Source organism: Rhinolophus sinicus, chromosome 5 (genome assembly GCF_057876585.1).
Source record: "Rhinolophus sinicus isolate RSI-liver-muscle chromosome 5, RSI-T2T, whole genome shotgun sequence".
Taxonomy (NCBI): Eukaryota; Metazoa; Chordata; class Mammalia; order Chiroptera; family Rhinolophidae; genus Rhinolophus; species Rhinolophus sinicus.
Window position 1 is genome coordinate 15,139,701 of NC_142505.1, and position 20,300 is coordinate 15,160,000.

The following is a 20,300-nucleotide window of genomic DNA, read 5'->3' on the forward strand; positions in this document are numbered from 1 at the left end:
CATCTTTGAAAAGCTACCAATAAAATTAAGTTTATATCCCATCTTCTTAAAGTGTACAATAACTGCTACCAATTTACATATGCACAGAGCTTCATGGATCATAAAAGATTTTGATACGTGCATCCCTTTTAATCCTCTCTTTAACTCTTTAGGAATCATCCTTGGTTTCTCTTTCTCCCTCACACCTCACGTCACATTCATAGTAAATCTCATTGATTTTACTTTCAAAATATATCCTAAAACTTATCACTTCCTAAATATTTCACCAACTAATACCTGGTCTCACATGTCATTCTCCCTAATCTGGCCTTCTAAGTGTTCTCCTTACGTCCACTCTTGCTATGCCATAGTCCTACTGTATACAGCTGCCAGAGTAATCTTTGTAAAATGTAAATCATGTATGTCCAAATCCTCTTTCTCCATGGCTTTCTCAAATGGTGATCCTCAAACTGAGAACAGAAATCCAGATTCCTCAGCATGTCCATTAAGACCTATAGAATCTAGGTAGCACTGTCCATAAGAATGTTCTACAATGATGGAAATGTTCCATAATAAGTGGTGTCCAAAGCAGTAACTACTAGCCACAGGTGATTAGCAAGTACTTGAAATGTGGATAGTGTGACTAAAGAACTGAATTTTCAATTTCAATCAAATTTAGATTTGACTAGCTGCCCGTGGTTAATGACTACCGTATTGGACAGCACAGATCTAGCTCTTAGACTCATCTCTGAAGGTGAGTCTAGCTTTCTGGACTCCCATCCTGACATTTTTTTCTCTTGTTCACTTAGAAGCAAGCACCCATGATTTCTCTCTGCTCCTCAAAAATGCAAGCTATTCCCACTTCAGGGTCTTTGTCCAGATCTCTCCCCTACTCCCGTCTTACTCTAGATCTTCAAATGGCAGCTCATGCCTTCACTTCATTCCAGTCTTTGTATCAAAAATCATATGTTCATAGATTCCTTCCCTGGTCACTCAAAGTAAAATAGCTTTTTACACCACCCCTTTCTACACTGTAGACTTCTATATAGCTTTATCATTGCCTAAAATAATATTATGCATTTTTCACCTTGTTTACTGTCTGTCTTGTCTACACTCTCCAGAAGTGTGGGTAGAGAGGAGGTTGAAAATTGGCTTATACAGAGCTGAGGATCTTCTAAGTGACTCTGAACAAAGGGACACAGAGACAAGAGAGTTCAGGGTGTTTGCAAGGGGGAAATCACAGTGATGATGAAAAGGAACCTGAGAACTTAAAATGGACAGAGAAAAGGGAGTAGGCTTACCAGTTTAATGGGTTTTTGCTCTGAGGGGGTTGAAATATTATTCAAAGAGAGGTGTTAGAAGGCATTAGATGGAAAGATACAAGTTGATGGTCACAGAACAGGAAGCTTGACAGCGAGATTCTGGAAAAGGTGTAATCATTGTGCAGACAAAGTCTCGGGAACAGTTACAGAAGTGGGTGATGAGGTGGAAGAGAGTGGAAGACAAGATCTTAGGAGGAAAGATTAAGGACTAAAGAAGTCAGGATATTTGGAAGAGTCATCTGCAGTATATGACAATCACCAAAGACTATGACAGGAGTTGGGTTGAAACGAGTTAGAGTGAGCCTGGCTCTACCATCATGGAGGATGGAGAGACCTACTTGGGGTTGGTAGGTGACTGCTGATGTTGAGTGGGCAGTTGAGCCTGAGCACATGGACTTTAAAGCTACAATTTTAGAGGAGGAAAGATAAGAGTCTGGAAGCCATAGTGAGAGTGCCTTCCCAACTACCAGGCCTGATAAAGGAGAAAGAAGCCACCCCTTGAGAGGCCTACAGGGTAAGGACTGGGTGTCAGCGTAGGAAGTGCAGGGAATATCAGACAAGAAGTTGAGGAGAAAGAGGAGTTTGCTGAAGAGTGAATTCCACAGGGTGAGAGTGGAGGGTACAGATAGTTGGGGAGGGTGGCAGATGAGGGTGGATTAGCAGATGTACAGATTCGTATGGAGATTAAACTATGAGAGAGAAAGGGGGCTCTGCAGTTTTGTGTCTCTTCTGGAGAGTGACATCATTGGGAAAAGGAGTAAGATAAGATTCCTTTTCAAGCTCTCCAAATTACCTTCGTTCTGATAAAACTGAGAATGTTGGAGGGGGAGGGAGGGAATGTGGGGTACTTTCCAGGGGCACATAGTTCCCAGGGGAACTCTAGCACCTCTTTTCACTACTCTTGCTTATGTTAGTTTGGAGGGCAAGGGAAGCAGTGGCACACTTGGGAGCCCAGGGTGTTTTGGATTCCTCCTCTTGACTCTTTCTTTTGTGTCTGACCTCAGTTTTTCATGCTGTGGTCAAAGCTGCTCCCGGGACTGAGGAAAACATGCTGACTGAAACTTTAGCTATGCGGACCTTTAGAAACAGGCAACAGGTACAACTTTCAGTTTCAAGTAAATGAAGCATCTCTGGGGCCAACAGACATCTTGTCTCTTGTTTATCTGCTGCCAAACAACCTCTCTGCTCAGGTGTCCTAAGGGACTTGGAGGACGACTTCTGGTGTCCCGGCTTGTTACTCTATGGATGATGAGAACACAAGAAGAAGCAGGCTGGCATCTGAGTTGAAAATGATGAGTTTAGTTGAGGGTAGGTTGAATTTAAAATGTATGGAGGGCATCTAGACAGGTTGTCCAAGAAGCAGCTAGATATATCGGTTTGGAACTCAGAAGAGTGATGTCTGTGTTGGATTCTGATATGGGCGTTATCAGCTGGAGGCTGAAATAAAAAGACGAGGTAAAATTTCCCAGTATAGACCCAGAGAGATTATGGAGAATGAGGAGGGCAGAGGGCTGAGAATAGAATGCTGGGGAAAACCAACATTTGAATGTGGTTAGAGGAGGGAGTGACAGCCAGTAGGACCAGAGAGGAATGATTATAGCAGTTGGAAGAGAGTCAAAGGATTGGAGAGATTTAAGGAGCGAGCAAAGGGTTCTTTCTCTCGGTAAGGTGCAAGTGTGAGCACTGCTGTTTAATGCTCCTGATTCCAAATCCACAGTTAAGGAACTAATGTTATATAAACATACAGAACTGCAAAAAAGTGTGTTCACAGGATAGGAGCACATAGAAATCCTGCTAGAGAGAGTGATGATGAAGTGAAATTGAAGGAAGATCCCAGGGCTGTCCTACAGTAACTCATTCAGAGATGTTACAAAGATTTAAAGGAACTGGATGATTTCCTAGAAAAATACAAGTTAACAAACCTGATTCAAGCCAATTTAGAAAACAAATAGAATAAAAATTTGGAAAAAAAAGTTTTCAAACTTTATTTTAAAATAGGTGTGAAGTTTAGATATTATTGGCAGATGTTTTCAAACATTCAAAGAGGATATCTGGGTTTTATAAACTGTTCCATAGAAAAACAAACAATACAGAAACATTCATGGAATCTTCCCAAGTCATTTTAAAAACTTGGCATATCCTTAAAAATAAAAGCTGACCAAGGACACAAAGTTACAGTTACAGGACAATCTTCCTTATGTCTATAGTTGTGAAAATAATAAAGTATTGGCAATCAAAACCCAGCAGTTTATTAAAAGAAAATCCCCATGGCCAAGTAGGACCTTTTCCAAGAATGTAAGAAGAGTTTAATATTAGGCTATCTATTAATATAATCCATCACATAAAGAGGCCAAAGGCAAAAAAAAAAAAAAAAAAAAAAAAAAAAAAATCACATGATTACCTTGATACTTGCCAAAAAGTCATTTGAAACAATTTTATATTCCATTCCCGATGGAAATTCTTAGTAAGCTAAGAACATTACCTATCTTTCACACCAAGAAAACTGTCTCAGTTTAATTGTGACATGAATGGGAAGCCTGGATTTTGTGTAGAAGGGGGTATTAAGGAATGGTTTAGTTGGAAATGGATTTGTCTTGAAGTTAAATTTGCAAAGCACCACCTTATATTTCTCAGGCCGACTATGTAAAGTTGCTGTGGATTCCAGAGTAGCTCTAGATGCAAGTGAGTTGAGGCCACCCCTTAGCACCAACACTGTACAATGTACACTTATAGACAATGTACACTTACAGCAAAACATCAGTGACATTTAAAGTGAGTCAAGTAGCAGCTCAATACTTCTACTAATATTTGCCATATTTTGGGAGTTCTAACACAATAAATCCCTGTTCCTACCTACCCTACTCCCCCCCCCCAGCCCCCCAAAAAGAGAGAATTAGAGAGATAAAATTATTATTGTAGATATTATGATAATCTAATAATAATAGCTAACATTTACTTACTATGTGTCAGGCACTGTGTTTAGCACTTGGCATACACTGATTAATTTAACCCTAAAGATGATGTTGCGGAGGGTATGATTACGTTCACTTTACAGAAAGAACAGTGATGCTCAGGGAAGTAAAGGACAGGGAAGCTTGTTAACTGGCACCCCAATGTGGCAGAGAGGGATTTGAACACAGCTGTGTCTGACTCCAGAGTGTGTGATTGGAACCAGTAAGCCACACTGTATTTCTTTATTAATGAAAGAAAAAAAAGTTATCTGAATGATCTCAGATTACAAAATTAATATAAAATAAATATCCTATAAGTCAGCTCTTACCAGTTAGAAAATATGAGAGATATAGTTCTTAATAGTAACCCGGAGTATAAAATACCCAGGAAAGAGCTATTGGGCTACCCAGGGAATGGAGCAGAAAATATCTGAAGAAAATTCCCAAGCATTTAAGAATGGGAAGTGCTTGGGAATTTCCCATTCTTTTTTGGGAATTTCCCAAAAAAGACCTTTCAGTAACTAACTAAACATAGATACTATATTCCTGGATGAGCAAGCTCATTATTTGTAAAGATTTCACTAAATGATCTAAAATGATCTTAAAAGTTTCATGCAATTACTTTCACTAAAATGATCTTAAAAGTTTCATGCAATTACTTTCAAAATAAGATTTTTATAACTCGATGGGGAAACAAAAAGGTGAGTGCAGTTAAATAAATAAATAATAAAACTCTCAGAAGGATATTTGTATTATCAATTATCAGTCTGTTATAAAGCTACAATAATTAAAACATTATGATGACAATGCCAAAGTATAGTAATAAATGCAAAATCATTAACATATTAACAGATGACTCTAAAAGAGAACCTAGGACATATTACCATTTATTACATAGTAAGTGTAACATTTCAAATCAGTGAAGAAAAGAATGAATTATTCATCAAATGGTTTTAGAAATGCTTATTAATATTTGGAAAAAATTAGGTTTCTACCATACCACATACCACATGAATTCCAGATGGATTAAAATGATAAAAGTAAAAAGTATATATTAAGGATCTAGAAAAACATATAGGTTGATAGGTAAGCTGCTCCCAGTATGGGGAAGACCTTTCTAAATATAAATGGAAAGAAGAAACCATAGCTGAATAAATTTGTAACATTTAACATAGAAAAAAGAAATCTTCTATGTTGAAAATATAATAACATCGAAAAAAATTTCAGTTTGGGAAAATGTTAGCAACATATCTGAAAGATCATGGTTTTAATATTTATAAAGAATTCTGAAAGAGCAATAGGAAATGAATTAATACTCTGTTAAAATATACAAGGACATGAATAGATAATTCACAAAAGAAAAAAGACAATTTTTAAAATGTGAAAAATATTCCTCTCTAGTGAATAAATGTAATTAAAACAATACATCTTTCTCCTTCAAATTTGCTAATCTGCTATGACACTACAGTTCAATAACAAAAAAGCAAACAACCTGATTTTAAAAATGGGCAAAGGTCTTGAACGGACATTTCTCCGAAGAAGAGATACGAATGGCAAATAAGCACATGAAATGATGCTCAACATCACTAATAATTAGGGAAATGCAAATCAAAATCAAGAGATACCATTTCATACCTATTAGGATCTAAAAAACAAAATATAATAAGTGTTGGTGAGGATGTGGAGAAATTGGAACCCTTGTGCATTGCTGGTGAGAATCTAAAATGATGCAACCATTATGAAAAATAATATGATTCCTCAAAAACTTAAACACAGAATTACCATATAATCTAGCAATATAATCTAGCAATCCCACTTCTCACTATAAACCTCCCACTCCCCAAAATGGAAGCAGGGACTTGAATAGATATCTGCACGCTCAAGTTCATAGCAACATTATTCACGATAGCCAAAATGCAGAAGCAACTCAAGAGTCCATTGGTGGATGAATGGATAAACAAAAGGTGGTATATACATACAAAGGAATATTATTCAGCCTTAAAAAAAGAAGAAAATTCTGATGCATACCACAACATGGATGGATCTTGAAGATTTCTGTTAAGTGAAATAAGCCAGTCACAAAGAGACAAATATTATATGATTCCTCTTCTATGAGGCATTTAGAGTAGTCAAATTCATAGATACTGAAAATAGAATGGTGGTTACCAAGGGCTGGAGAGAGAGGGGGATGGAAAATTAGTGTTTAATGGGTACAGAGTTTCAGTTTGGAAAGAAGTTCTGGAGAGGGATAGTGGTGACAATTGCACAACAATGTGAATGTATTTAATGTTACAGAACTGTACACTTAAAAATGGTTAAAATAGTACATTTTATGTTATGTATATTTTACCACAAATAACAATAAATGTAAAGGGATTGCATTTTGATGCCTACATGTAGTGGAGATCTGGAAAAGAATGAACTGGAAACAAATTTCTCACAAATCCAGGTTGATGGTAAGGAAATCTTAGCATAGACACAGGGTAAATAAGTAAGTAAATATGTAAATAAATAAACAAACAAACATTTCCCTTGGAATTCATCATCGCAGACCTACCGTCTCATAAATTAGGGGCTCAAATTTTGGTTTGGGTAGCCCCCAAATGTAAAAGTAACACAAAATTTGGTTCTCAGCTAATGATATCCTTGACTACTTGGCAGAGGCAAAATTCTGGAGTGGGACATGTTATTGGAAGACGTTATAGTATACACAGCCCATTCTCTTCAAATGGATTTATAGATTTAGTGCAACCCCAATCAATATCCTAGCAGTTATTTTTTTGGAAATTGGTTAGCTGATGCTAAAATAACCCAAACAATTTTGCAAAAGCAGAGCAAAACTAGAAGACTTACTCTGTCAGATATCAAAAATTTTTAACAAAGACTTTACATTTAAGACAGTGCTGTGTTGGTACAAGCACAAACAAACAGACCAGTGGGGCAGAATCGAAACGTTCACATACGTCAGATATATAGTCACTGATTTGCAAAGTTGGTGGTGCCGTGCAATAATGAATCTTCACCCCAACCTAATACTACACAAACAAACCAATTCAAAATGGATTATAGACCTATGTGTGAAAGGTGAAACAATAAGATTTCTAGGAAATAATATAGGAGAATACCATCATGCCTTTGGGGTAGGCTAAGACTTATTAAGCAGAACACAAAAGCGCTGACAACTATACGGGGGTAAATTATTATGCTGACTATATTAAATTAAGGATTTCTGTTAAGAAGAGGTAAACCACAGAGTAGAAGATATTTGCAATACACTTAAGTCTTAGTTCAGTTGTATCCAGAATATGTAAAGAATTCCTACAAATTAAAAAGAACAGATAGCCTAATAGAAAAATAGACAAACTACTTCACAAAAGAGAATATGCAAACGACAATAAATATAAAAGCTGCTAAATTCATTAGTCCCTAGGGAAGAACAAGTTAGAGCCCCAGTGTGGCACGGCAAATCACCTATGAGAATGGTTAAAATGAGAAGGACAGATGCTAATAAGTGTTTGGAGGATGAGGAGCAGATGGAACTCTCATGCATTGCTGTTGGGAGTATGAATGAAATTGGTACAGCTACTTCAGAAAGTTGACAGTACCTCTAAAGCTGAATGTATGTGTACCCTATAACCTAGCAATGTCACCCTCAAGGTATGTACCCCATAAAAGTGCTTCATGTGTGCCACAAAGGATATGTACAAAAATGTTCAGAGCAGTACTGCTTATAGCAGCCAAAACCAAGAAACAATCCAAATATCTATCATCATGAGAGTGCATAGGTAAATTGTGGTCTATTCATACAGTGGAAGGCTATATAGCAATGAAAATGAAAACTATTGCCGCATGCAATGGTAAAGATGAATCTCACAACATTATGCTAAGCGAAAAAGCCAGGCTTTAAAGAGTATACATTATATGATTCCATTTATAAAAAGTTCAAAAATAAACAAACTTAATCTACGTTGTTAGAATTCAGGATATTGCTATTGTTAGAGGATAGTGACAGAAGAAGGTATGAGGGAAATTCTGGGATGTTGGTAACATTCTGTTTCTTGATTTATGTAGTGGTTATCTACAGATCAAGAGTTTAGTTTTTTGAAAACTCATTTTGGTATGATGTCATACTTCAATAAAAGGTTCACTAAGGAAAAAAACAACACCCTATGGTATAACCTTTCTTGAGGGCACCATGTCAATGAGGATAAAAGACCTTAGGGGTGTTTATATCCGGAACTAGCAATTCTACTTCCCATGAAAGTAAGCAGAAATACATAAAAAATGTGTATGTATCAGAATGTACATTTTAATAATTTTACTTTGTAAAAACTGAGAAAGAACCTAAATACGCAATCAGAAGAGATTGACAAACTAGGTGGTATAATGACATGGAATACTATACCATATTTAATATTCATGTCATTGATTATCTAAGAGAATGGGAAAACTTTATAACATTAGGTGGAAGAAAAAGCACGCTGTGCACTTATGTATACTCCATTCCAATTCTGTTACAAGTGTGCATATGTGTAAAAGTGGAAATGTATACCAAAGAAATACAGCAACATTTTAACCATCCTTATGGTGGTTGTGTGATATATGATTTTTTCTTTACATTTTAATGTGTTTTCCAGTGTTCTACATTGAGTACTTATTACTTTTATAATCATGAAGATGAGACATAGTTAATCTTGTAAATCCAGCTGCATCTCAGTAATGCTCACGATTCTTTGGCAACGTGGAGGACAACCGCAGGTCACTTTCATCAGAGCCATTTCTTTGAATTGAAGTATAAATGGGAAATGATTCCTTCAAGTACCTAGGTTAGTAGGGAAAGGATCTTGCCTTCTTTGACATCCTACAATCTTTATAGTCTAGACCAGGGTTTCTGAAATTTGGCTGTGCAATGACATCACTAAGGAAGCGTTAAACAAACAAACAAACAAACAAACAAACCAAAACAACTGATGCCTGGGTCTTTCACTCAGTGACTTCAATTTAGCAGGTCTAGCCTATGGCCTGGACTCCCCAGGCAAAGCCAAGGTTACCGTTTCTTTCATCTCCTCTGCTGAGTAGAAGTCAAATTCTTTATTGATAGGAACAGCTTCACATATGCATGGGATGCACTGGGCACAAAATAGTTACTCAACACATAACTGCTGACTGATGTCACAAAAACCTTTCTGGGAGATGCAGGGCATGTCTCATGATTAGGGATTTCTTCTCCTGAGCTGGATGGTGGTGCAGGTTCAGACAGGACCGTCCAGGAATGAGGGAGCACCTTGCTCCATGGTTCCAATAGGGCACTGGGTGGCTTATATCACCCTTTCAAAATTGAAGTCACATGTTGGTACACTGTGGTTTATCTTCCTTGGGGATGCAAAATAGCTAAGGTGAAATCTCACGGCAATCAATAGCATAACTAAAAATCCAAAGGGACTCAGTTATACTATTGGAATGTCAGTTTTGATTACTGAAATTCTTCCAGTGATAACATTTGGGGCTGGCTAGTGACAGAAATCATCTAATTTGAAGCAGGAAGAGAAAGTAATCAATGTTTTATGCTTACAAATGCTTACAGCATATTGGGTGTTTTACATATTCTCAGGCCTTACCAAAAACACGCCAATTGGGTACTAGCATCCCGACATTCCAGCGAGGCTCAGAGAGGTTTGACAACATACCCATGGTTGCAAAGGTAGCAATCAATGAAAAGAGTTTGAATTCTTGTCTATTTGACTTCAAAACCTATAATCCCTTCATAGCATCAAAATGTGACCCTGGGTCGTATAAATGACGGCAAAGAACATCCATACTAAACCTTCATATTACACTCTAGTAAGATTTCTATGTTGTCAGTAAGTCAGCAGGAGACAAGAGATTCATTAAACTAAGTGATGCTGAAATGTGAGTTTTTTCTTTGTATTCAGTGGTCTCTGTCAAACATTTAGAAAATAACTTAGGTTGTGGTCTTTCTGGAATAATTACTGGAAAGATAGAGGGGCGAGGTTCATCAGTGGCTTTCTAACCCTTTCAACTCAACTGATTTTATGAAAAAGAAAACCGTAAAATAGTGGTAGACTACATGACTGCTTGTGCTTACAGGAATTTGCTCTGAGGAATTGTACTAGGGTACATACACCAAGTTCACGACAAAGTTCTGACGCAGGGTATTGCCAGTAACTATCTGTGTGATCTTAGGCAAATCACTGCCTTTCTCTGGGCCTGGATTTACTCCAGAGAGAGAGAGAAAAAAAGGGTGGATATTTAAATGAAATTTAAAGGCTATAGACACTTTACTGATCTGATATAAGCTAACAACCCTTTCCCCATATGATGCACGATTTTGAATGTTCTGGTTGTTTATAAATCTTCCAAAGACCATTCGTGGACCTCCAAAGAATATACTGACACTTGATTTAAACAATCTGAATATGTGATCAAGGGATAATAGTCATGTTTACAAAAAGAACCCTTATCTTTTAGAGGTACAACCTGAAATGGTTAGGGATGAAAGAACTTGATGTCTGGAATTTGCTTTAAAATGATCCAGTGTGTGTGTGGGGGGGTGGGTAGTGGTGGTAGGTAACAGGAAAAAGAATTTATTATTGGTGAAGCCAGGTGATGAGGTACATGATGGTTCTTCTACGCTTTCTCTACTTTTGGGTACGTTGAAGATTTCCATCATTAAATAAACTCACACAATAAAAATTATCCATAATTTAAGAAAATACCTGGAATAGATGAACTCTAGTGTCCCCAATTCTAATACTCTACGATTTTGCATTTTAAAGAATCTGCAAAGAAAATGAACTTCTGGAAACACTGTATGTGCTCAGGGAATTGAATCATTATCATTCATTTTCTAATGGACCCTCTGGACTAAAGGGTTTGTTGTGGTCCCATTTTCCATATGATTCTGTGATATTCCATTGAATTACTTCCATAACTATACTTTGGGGGAAAGGGCAGCAGAACCGGGTGCAAAGAAGCTGGACGAGGATTGGTTTTTAATCATTTCACATGATAACATGGCTCAAGTTATTTTCGAATATTTCTTAAGATGAGAAGACCAAAATAATGTTGCAAATGACTTTTAGTGGCATGAACAATACTCAGTTAGAATGTCAGGTGACACAGGACACATAAAACAGTATGCAAGCAGGAGAGACAGGTGCATGGAAGTTGAGAACTGGTGTTCCACAGTCATGCCACCTGGGGCGCTGCCACCCACCTAACTATGTGTTCCTGGGTAAGTCACCTAACTTTTCTGAGCTTCTGCTTCCTTATCTATAAAATGGAAATAATAGTACAATCTCCCTCAAAGGGTTATTGTGAAAAGTCAAGTCGTGCCCGACATATAGCAAGCATTCAGTAGATGCTCACCAGTGTTCTCTCAACTGTGTAAATGTAAAAACAGATGAAGAAAGACATAAGATGTAGGTCAAAATATTAGCAGTAGTTGGATTGTGACCAATGGGTGATGTTTTTCTTTATTTTTGTGTGGACTTTTCAAATTTCTACAAAGAGCATTTGTTACTTTTACAATCAGAAAAAAAAAGTTTCTCTAAAAAGTACTTTTAAAAGTCTTTCTTGAAGTTTAATGCTCAGAGGGGCCTGAACCAGGCTTGTCCCATGCGGTATTTTGACAAACAGACCGCTTCAGAGGAGAGTAAGATGGAATGATTACTAATGTCTTGCTCACATTTTCCTCACCAGGCTCTCATCTGCAGGAAGATTCTTGTAAATGCCAAAGAGCCTTCAAACGTGGTGTTCCTGGTGTGGAATGAATACAGCTTTCCTCTGTTCCTTTTTCATGTCACCCTGCCTCCTTACCACATATTCCTCCTCACTAGTAGATTAGCTTTTTGGAGGGGCACAGGCCCCTTGGAGAATATCACAAATGCTATGCCAAGAAAAATTCATTTAGGCACACTATTTTGTATTCAGTTGACTGGGGTTCATGCTCCTAGCCCCCACTTTTCCACTGACTAAGAACACCTCAGCCATGACAGCAAATTTAGGAATGTATAAACACACGTCAGGCATGTAGACCACTCTGAGAACAATGGCCGTGTACAAATCTGAAACTATAAGCCAGATAAATTGGTGGATAATTATGGGTATTACATATGCAGTTTTGGCTTTGCCAAAGAATTTACATTAGGATAGCTATAAATAGCAAACCCACATGGTGTGTTAGAACCATGCTGCTGTATATCCAAATGCTAAGCCCTTTCCAGAACCCACCTACTGCAGAGCAACAGGCCCAATTCAAAAAGTTTAATGCCAGTTTCACTCCTGAGTTAAGCTACATTAATTTATAGTATTCTAGATCACCTTTGAAACAACCACTAGCCTGTATCACTTAAGTGCCTGACAGTCAAGGATGGACAAAGATGACACACCCAGAAACTTCTGGTCGGCGGAGAAGTGGTACGTGTGTGTGGGTTGTGAGGCTGCTTTGGACTGGATCATTTATGGCGAGATGGATCCCATCTCCTTTACTCAGGTACAAAAACGAGAAACATTAATTGATTCCTTAGACTATTCTGGGCGGACTTTTAAGTCATCTCATCACGTATTCTTCACAATGACTATGGATAGTGATGCTTTGCCCCCATTTCCAACTGAGCTTTAGAAAAGTTGACATACATGCCCCAGGTCAGACATTTATCAGAAAAATGTTAAAACAAAATAAAAGTAATGCAAAGCTCTCTGTCTTGGGTTCCCATCTTTGATGGTTAACTTCCGGAGGCTGCGATATGTACTGTGCCCAGCAGCATCAATTACACTGAGAGACACTTAGCTATGATTTTGATCCTGCTGTCATGTCAGTGGCTTCTGTGGGTGTGTGGGAACCGAGACAAGGAGGGACTCTTCTTTGCCTCATCTGACTTGCCCTCCACACTGGCACCCCACTTTCCTTCACTCCTACACAGAGACGGCGCCCTCCTCCCATTCCAAAGATGCTCGGGGAACTCACAAGGAGATCAGTATAAAGAGCCAGGAATCTTGCACTTAAAAAACAGAAATTCCATATAACTACAAACTCCGTGCTTTGATTTTCAGTCCAGGCTGTGATGCCTTTTGGCATCTCACTGCTAGCAGCGGCATTTTACTTGAGCCTCTTCCAAATTTCCAAACACGTGCCTGGCACCCACGAGAGTTTCAGAGGAAGCATAAAAGTGACAAGAGAAATGCTGCGGGGTTGGTTTTGTGTATGTGTGTTAGTGTAACTCCCACAAAAACAAATGAAAGTTCTTGAGTATCAACTTCACCAGAAGAGCATCAACTTTCCCGCGAACGCGACATGTCCCTTTGCCTAGTTTTTCTGAAACGAGCAGTATCTGAAGTTCAGGATGAGCCCCGTCAAGCAGAGGGTCTGAGACCTTTGGGATACAGACAACCCTTTGCTGGCCCTCAAATGCCCTGGCTTTTCTGGAGAGTATCCCTGGGCTGCCTGTTGCTCACCGTTCAGAAGCCGCCTAATACCTATACGCGTTTTGGGTACACACAGGCATAGACCAACCAAGCCACCACCACCCAAGAAAGCGATCTCTGAACCCGGCGTCCAACGAAGCCTCGGGTCTGTGTGGGCGAAGAGGCTGGGTCCACCTGAACGTGGTCCAGCATCGCCAGCAGCGAGTCCTACCGGACAGTCAAGTCTCAAGGGAGGTACAGTCCTTGAACCCTGGTCGAACTAGGGACACATCTCAGCCCCCCGCGCCAGCGCCAGTTGGGAGGAAACAAAGGTGGACAGAGAGAGGCAGAGAGTTTGTGTTCTCTTGGGGCAAGTGCGCGCGGTACCTTGGACTCCTGGCTGCTGGTGGATGCAGGAGACGGTGGCTGCTCGGCGCTCGCCGCCTCTTTGGGCAGCCCATCCCCGCCGTCCTCGCGGGCGCCGCTCGGAGGGATCATTGTGGCGACGCGGGAACGGTGTTGGGCTCCGGGAGGAACAGCGAGGCTCGCCTTCCTCCGGCGCGCCCTCTCCACCGCGCGCTGGGTGGCTCAGCTCAGGGTCCTGGGGACTCCCATCCTCGCCCAGGCGCAGACGCGCCCTCCGCTGGCTTTGCCCCCGCCCTGGCCCTGCCCACCTCCCCCGCACTCCCGCGGGCAGAGGAGAGCGCGCCCCGCCCCGCCGCGCCTGCCGCCACCTCGCCGGCGACCGCACAGTCGTGACTGCCACCTGGCAGCGGGCTAGTGGGCTCGGGCTGGGGCTCACTCGCCCGGGAGATGCGGGAGGAGGGAGGTGGCTCCGGGGCGGGGCTGCGCGGCCTATGCCGAGGTAGCCAGGGCAGGCCGGGGACGCACGGGTGAGAGCTCTGGGAGCGCACAGCACCGGGTCCGGGGTGGTTCCTTAACAGGGATAGTGAAAATTCAGCCCAAACCTCGAATGAATATGCACCCTGTGAGTGATTCAGCCGAGAGGGACCACCTGCAACAATTCCCTTATTCCTCACCCTAAGAAACAGCGACTCTAAAGGAGATGGTGACTTCGCCAAGTTATTTATAGGGTTCGGTGACGGAGATCAGGCACCAGAGCTGGGGTTCCCTGGCTGGAGGGAACCCCATTCCCCAATTCAGTCCCCGCTTTCCCCCAGTCAGCTTTGGACTAAAACAGAGAGAGAATGTAATGTGTTCCTGTCCTCATTTTGCTGTGCATTTATGTGCTAAGCCCTTTTCATCTTATTTAATCGCCAGAGCGAGCCCTACTACTATCACTTCCGTTTTATAACCGAGAAAACTGAGGTTTTAGGGAGGCTAAGTAATTTGCTTTAAGTCACTGAACTATAAATGGTAGAGCTGGGCTAGGGATCCATTTTGTCTTCAAAATCCATGCTTTTTGGACTGCAGAGCTTCAAATCTAGGCCAGACCTTCATAGCTGTAGAGCAACTGGGTGGTGCAACATAGCAAGGAATTCAGGGCTGGTGACCCAGGCAAACCCTTACTAGATCTTTTGGAAACACAGAGCTGGCCCCATTGGAGAAAGAGGCAGAAGGATCCAGTATTTTTTTGAAGACACAACCTCAGTATGTAGAGAAAGGAAATATTAATACATCTGGATATTTAAAAGACTTCTTTATTTTTTTCAGGCATACAAAACTACCTCCTTAATTTTCTAGCAGAAAATCGTAAACTGAAGTTCAGATTTTGTTTATTAACAGTAAATGTTTGCAGATTCCTGGGTATGCAGCCTGTGCAAATCACACAGGGTCCTGCACTTGGTTTAATGCAATTCTGTTGCTGTGTTGAAATTCTTAATAATGTTTGAATTATTAAGGGGCCCTGCATTTTCATTTTGCACTGGACCCTGTGAATTATGCATCTGGTCCTGCAAGTTTGCCTTAGTGCATGTCCTTTGGAAAGAACCTATTCCTCTTTGCATCCTGGACATCAATTGAAAACTCTGATCTGAGTGACAGCCTCTTGCTCAGCACTTGGCTCTCAGAGTGCTCTACCGTACTGACCAGCAGCTTGTCAGTTGACCAGGCCAGAATGGCTAACCCAAATGGCCACAGCTTCTTTCTTTTCAAAACACAATTCCTGGTTGTTCGATAGAGACAAAATTCTAACAGCCAAAGTCACAACAGTAGCAAACAGAACACACGACGACAGGAGCAACAGTACCAATACATCTTTATCAAGCATCTATTCTGTACCAGAGAATGTGCTGGAAACTGATGATACAACAGAGAGAAAAACATAGATTAAGTCTGTTTTCCTGGAATTTAGAGTCTGGTGAGAGAGACAGACATTAAGTAAATCACACATGCACTTGTACACACACACATACACATTTTTCATGAACTGTGATAAGGAAAAATACAGGACTCTAATGAGTGTGTACAGATGCAAAGCCTGAACTAGTGTGAGGACAGAGAAGGGTTTTCTGAGGAAGCGAAGCCCCCATGGCTTACAGGCAATGCCAATCATGGTGGGCAAGCTCATTGTGGCTTTCAACAAGGATGTTTTCATTTTGGATTTTATTTATTTATTTATTTATTTTTAAGAATTAAAGAGCAGCTATGATATGTCACCCTTCATTTTAGTAAAGGCTTAGCTCTGATTATCTAGTCATTAGCCAATAACATAGATTTAAATGTTATTTAAATTTTAAAGAAGTTAGTACCTCCTTCCTTCTTACCCCACCCCGTCCTAGTAACAGACATCCTTGGTCTAATAAATAATAGCTACCATTCCTAGGAAATTGTGGAATTAACTGTAGTTTCCAAAACTGATCAAGACCTTGTTCATGCGTTCCTTTCACATAAAGCCTTTTCCATTCCTTTTTTGTGTTGTTATCTAGCTGACTTTTCTTATTTTTCAAAACACATCTCCAAACATTTGTTATTGTTGAGCTCTCCTTCCCTGACCTCTGTAGTATGATTTAAATTCTGAAATCAATGCCATGTCCTCATGGCATCATCCCCTAAATAATCAGTGATGAAGCTGCCTGTCCTCCTACTGGGCTATGAGCTCCATTAGGGCAAGAACCATGTCGTGTTCGTCTTGTTTCCTGAGCCTCTGGCACGCAGGTTGTTACGAAACGGTGAAAGGAGGCTGCATATGTAGACTCCTGAGCCATAAGGTGGCCTCGGCATCAGCTACTCCAAGTGCCTTTCGCACACTGAATGGAGAAAGACTCTGGATGTTTCTAGAAAACAGTGGGATTTAAAGTTACACAAGCTCCTTGACATTAAGAATTTTGATTTTATGGCTTATGAGAGGAACTTAAACTGAGAGTCATGGCTGTCTGTGAATGTGGAGTTCGTTGGTTTGCATGGAGGTAAGGGGTCTGCAGTAAGGACACGAGGTTCACAGCTCATCTCTAGAAATAGCTGTGGAGATGGACAGGATGCTGCTTTGTCTGAGTCTGTGGGGAGAGGGCTGCCAGCAGAATTGGATGGCTGTATATTTGTGTAGGACGCCTTGAGGCTTGGGTCACATGCACTGCTGCTTTGGGACTAGATGACCATCCTGATTCCAAGTCCTGGATGGATGAGAGTCCTCCCATGTTGTCGTGAAAGTCAGCCCTGAGCTGGTACTGAGGGGACATTGGTATATTGATAGAGATGTCCAGAGGACAGTGGAGAGGACGGATGGTCTCCAGGTACGGGAAGTCAGTGGATGGTAGACCAGCAAAGTGATTCTCAGAGGACATCTGATAAAGCACTGACACCCCTGAGCAGAAGTGTACTTTTTCATGGCCCCGTGTGAGATAGCCCCTCAGATCTCCCAGTTGTACTGGGGATGAGACCTCACGAAAGACTGGACATCCTGCAATGAGCAGCTGCAATGACATTTTAGCTATGGCTGTCAAGATGACCTCATTTCTCCTGTAGGCAAGTGAAGCCTGGGGAAATTCGCATTGTAAATAATTATCCTAAATCTCGAGTCTGTATCAGGACCTTGTGATTTTTGTAGCTGCTTTTCATGGTCCATTTCACTCTGGTTTCTGGTTAAATATCAAGCCAGCAGAAGTGTGATGTGTGCAGGAAATTATCTTCATAAACTTAAAGTGGAAGCGCATACTCTTGGTTCATTTACTCATTTATTAAGGTGTAAGGAGGGCAAAACCTTCCTTCTGATCACACGCAAATGCCTTTTACAGTAACACTGCTGAGCAGAAGAGTGTATAATGCATTCAATCTTCTCCCATTGCTCTGCTTCAAGTGTGGATAAAGAGAGTGGACTTTCATTCTGTGGACTTTGACTTTTTCTAGAGCCATTTGGTAAAGAGATACTATTAAGACTGCTTAAATAAGTCATACTAATGGAGAGTACCGAAAGAACAGCAAGAAAAGGGAAGATGTAAGATAATCAGAATGTCCAGGGGATGGAGAGCTGGCAAGGATAAAGGATAAAGGATAAAGGGTCTCAGGGAAGGAATGGTTCTCAATGTCTGATGCATCAGAGTTATGGTGATGAGATATATGAGAAGGGCATAGGGCTTGGCAATTAGGTTGTTGATAATAACAAGAATTTACATGTATTGGTGATTATACAATTGTTATAAATATTTTCTATATGTTATTTCATTTAATCATTACAAAACCTTAACAAGATAAAGAAAATAAGCCTAGGTTCTACAGTAAATGTGGAAACAAGTATCTGAGCTCAGATATATCCTGCTTCTGGGCCAAGTTTTGGCCACTTGACTCTACTGTGCCCCAGACAAAGGAAGAACCCGATCTGATAAAGAGGCAGCAGACTTTAAATGGAAGGAGTGATGGAAACTCAGAGCCAGAGACATCACAGAAGACACAGGGAGAGTCTTCAAAGAATGAAGGGTGCCACCATCATTCTTTTATCTTAAAAGTTAATAATAACCAGACCTACAATTTGAAGGTGATAGCCAACAAGTTGAGGCAAACGAGGCAGGAGGCCCCAACTGTGCCATCCAGCCTGTAAAGAGCACCAGGAATCCAGCATTCGTTGTCAGCCTCTGGCTACCTTGCCTGATGCACCTGCTTGTAAGCCCTGAGAAACCAAATGCTTTGCCCAAAGTCTTAGCACCACAACAACAGCCCCTACTTTGGGTAGCTGTTAAAGCCAGACTGCAGGCCTTGCCGCAACTCGTGAGTGATGTCTCCTCCGTACCAAAGGTAATGATTTAATTTGTAGACTCTTATGATCAGGGTGAATGAGATCCAGCTGAAGCATCCTTATCTTGGTTTTCTAAGTTCCAATCAGTAATAATAACAGCAATAATAATAGAGAGTCATATCTGAATAACACTGTTTGCATGGAATTATCTCCCTCGAGAAATTCCTAGAAAAAAGCAGCAAGGTCCAAGCCTCCTACAGCTAGCTGCTTTCTGGTTAAGATCTGGTTCTCTCCCCTAAAGAGAGAATGGCTGGGCTGCTTCTAGTTGGCTATTACCTCTGTGGAATAGGGGGGCTTGAATCTTTATTCTCCATTTAGTGGAAAGACCATGAACCTAAAGTCCAAACATCCCAGCTCTTCTATGTAAAAGGAGATTTTAAGTGATTGATTTGATCTCTCTCAGCCTTGGTTTCCTCAAGGCCCAAATGGGATAATAATCCCTACTTCACAGAATTTCTGTAAGGATTAGAGCATTAAATGCCTGCATCTTGTATTATTGTTGTTGTTGTTGTTTTGTGATTATCATTAGTCATATGATTTTGGTCAAATATATTTTATTTGAGTTGGATTTTCTGTTTATTTTAGCCAAATGCATATACAATATCAAAGGTAGATCTCTTTCCACATTTCTAAAATTGTTAATAGTTCCTCACTAGATTGTTTAGAAACAGCAACTACCTGAAGTTTGTTACATATTTTGGTCCTTCGACTAGTAATGAGCATTTAACTTTACATGAGTTCAGGGTAATAATTTAAGAGGCACAAGGTCCAGCCCACCCTTGCATTTTTGCTCCTCAGAAATACCTGGGCTTTTCTCTCTCCCAGATTTGGTGCTTGTCACCATTTCCTGCATCTGAGATTCCCCTACCATTATTCCCATGGACAGCGCTACTCGGGTTTTGGATCTCAGTGCCTACCATATGGATATGTCCTGTTTCCTTCTTTTCTTGTTGGGTGTCCTTTAGAATGTAAGCTTCATGAGGTCAAGGGCCTTATGTCTCCTCTCCTTTCCTCTTCATCATATATCTCTGATGCCCTAGGTGCTCATATAATAGCTGCTCAGGGAATGTTTGTTAAATGAATGAAAGTTAAAATGTCAGTGCTGGAGTGGAATTTATAGGTCCAGTGAAAAACTGTTTTGTAGAAGGGAAAATGGAAACTCACATAGGTTAAATACTTGTGTAAAGTCAATATATGGCACAATGATCCAATGTCTATTTGCTCACCAATGCCAATGGTCATTGCTTTATTCAGATTTGGAACACATGATGACCAAACTACCAGCTGCCCAAGTTTCTTTTCTGAGTTTTCAAATTTATTATGATATTAGGCATAGTATTTCGAAATACTCTTTTCCAAAGCAATAGTGTATCATTATTCAAGCAGTATTCAAAAAGAATACTAAAGAAATTAAAAACCTTCCCAAATTCCACC

At 40.3% G+C, this 20,300-nt stretch overlaps 1 protein-coding gene across 3 annotated transcripts in view; it reads right to left on the reverse strand.

Moving 5' to 3' along the window:
• STAC (SH3 and cysteine rich domain) overlaps positions 1–14,316 on the reverse strand; it is a 135,373-nt gene extending 121,057 nt beyond the window's left edge. For all 3 annotated transcript variants that reach the window (XM_019727663.3, XM_074312639.2, XM_074312640.2), the window contains exon 1: positions 14,066–14,316. In XM_019727663.3, the coding sequence (XP_019583222.3) occupies positions 14,066–14,176 (111 nt within the window). In that variant the 5' untranslated portion in view covers positions 14,177–14,316. The remainder of the gene's footprint in view (positions 1–14,065) is intronic.
• Between the last annotated feature and the right edge of the window lie 5,984 nt (positions 14,317–20,300).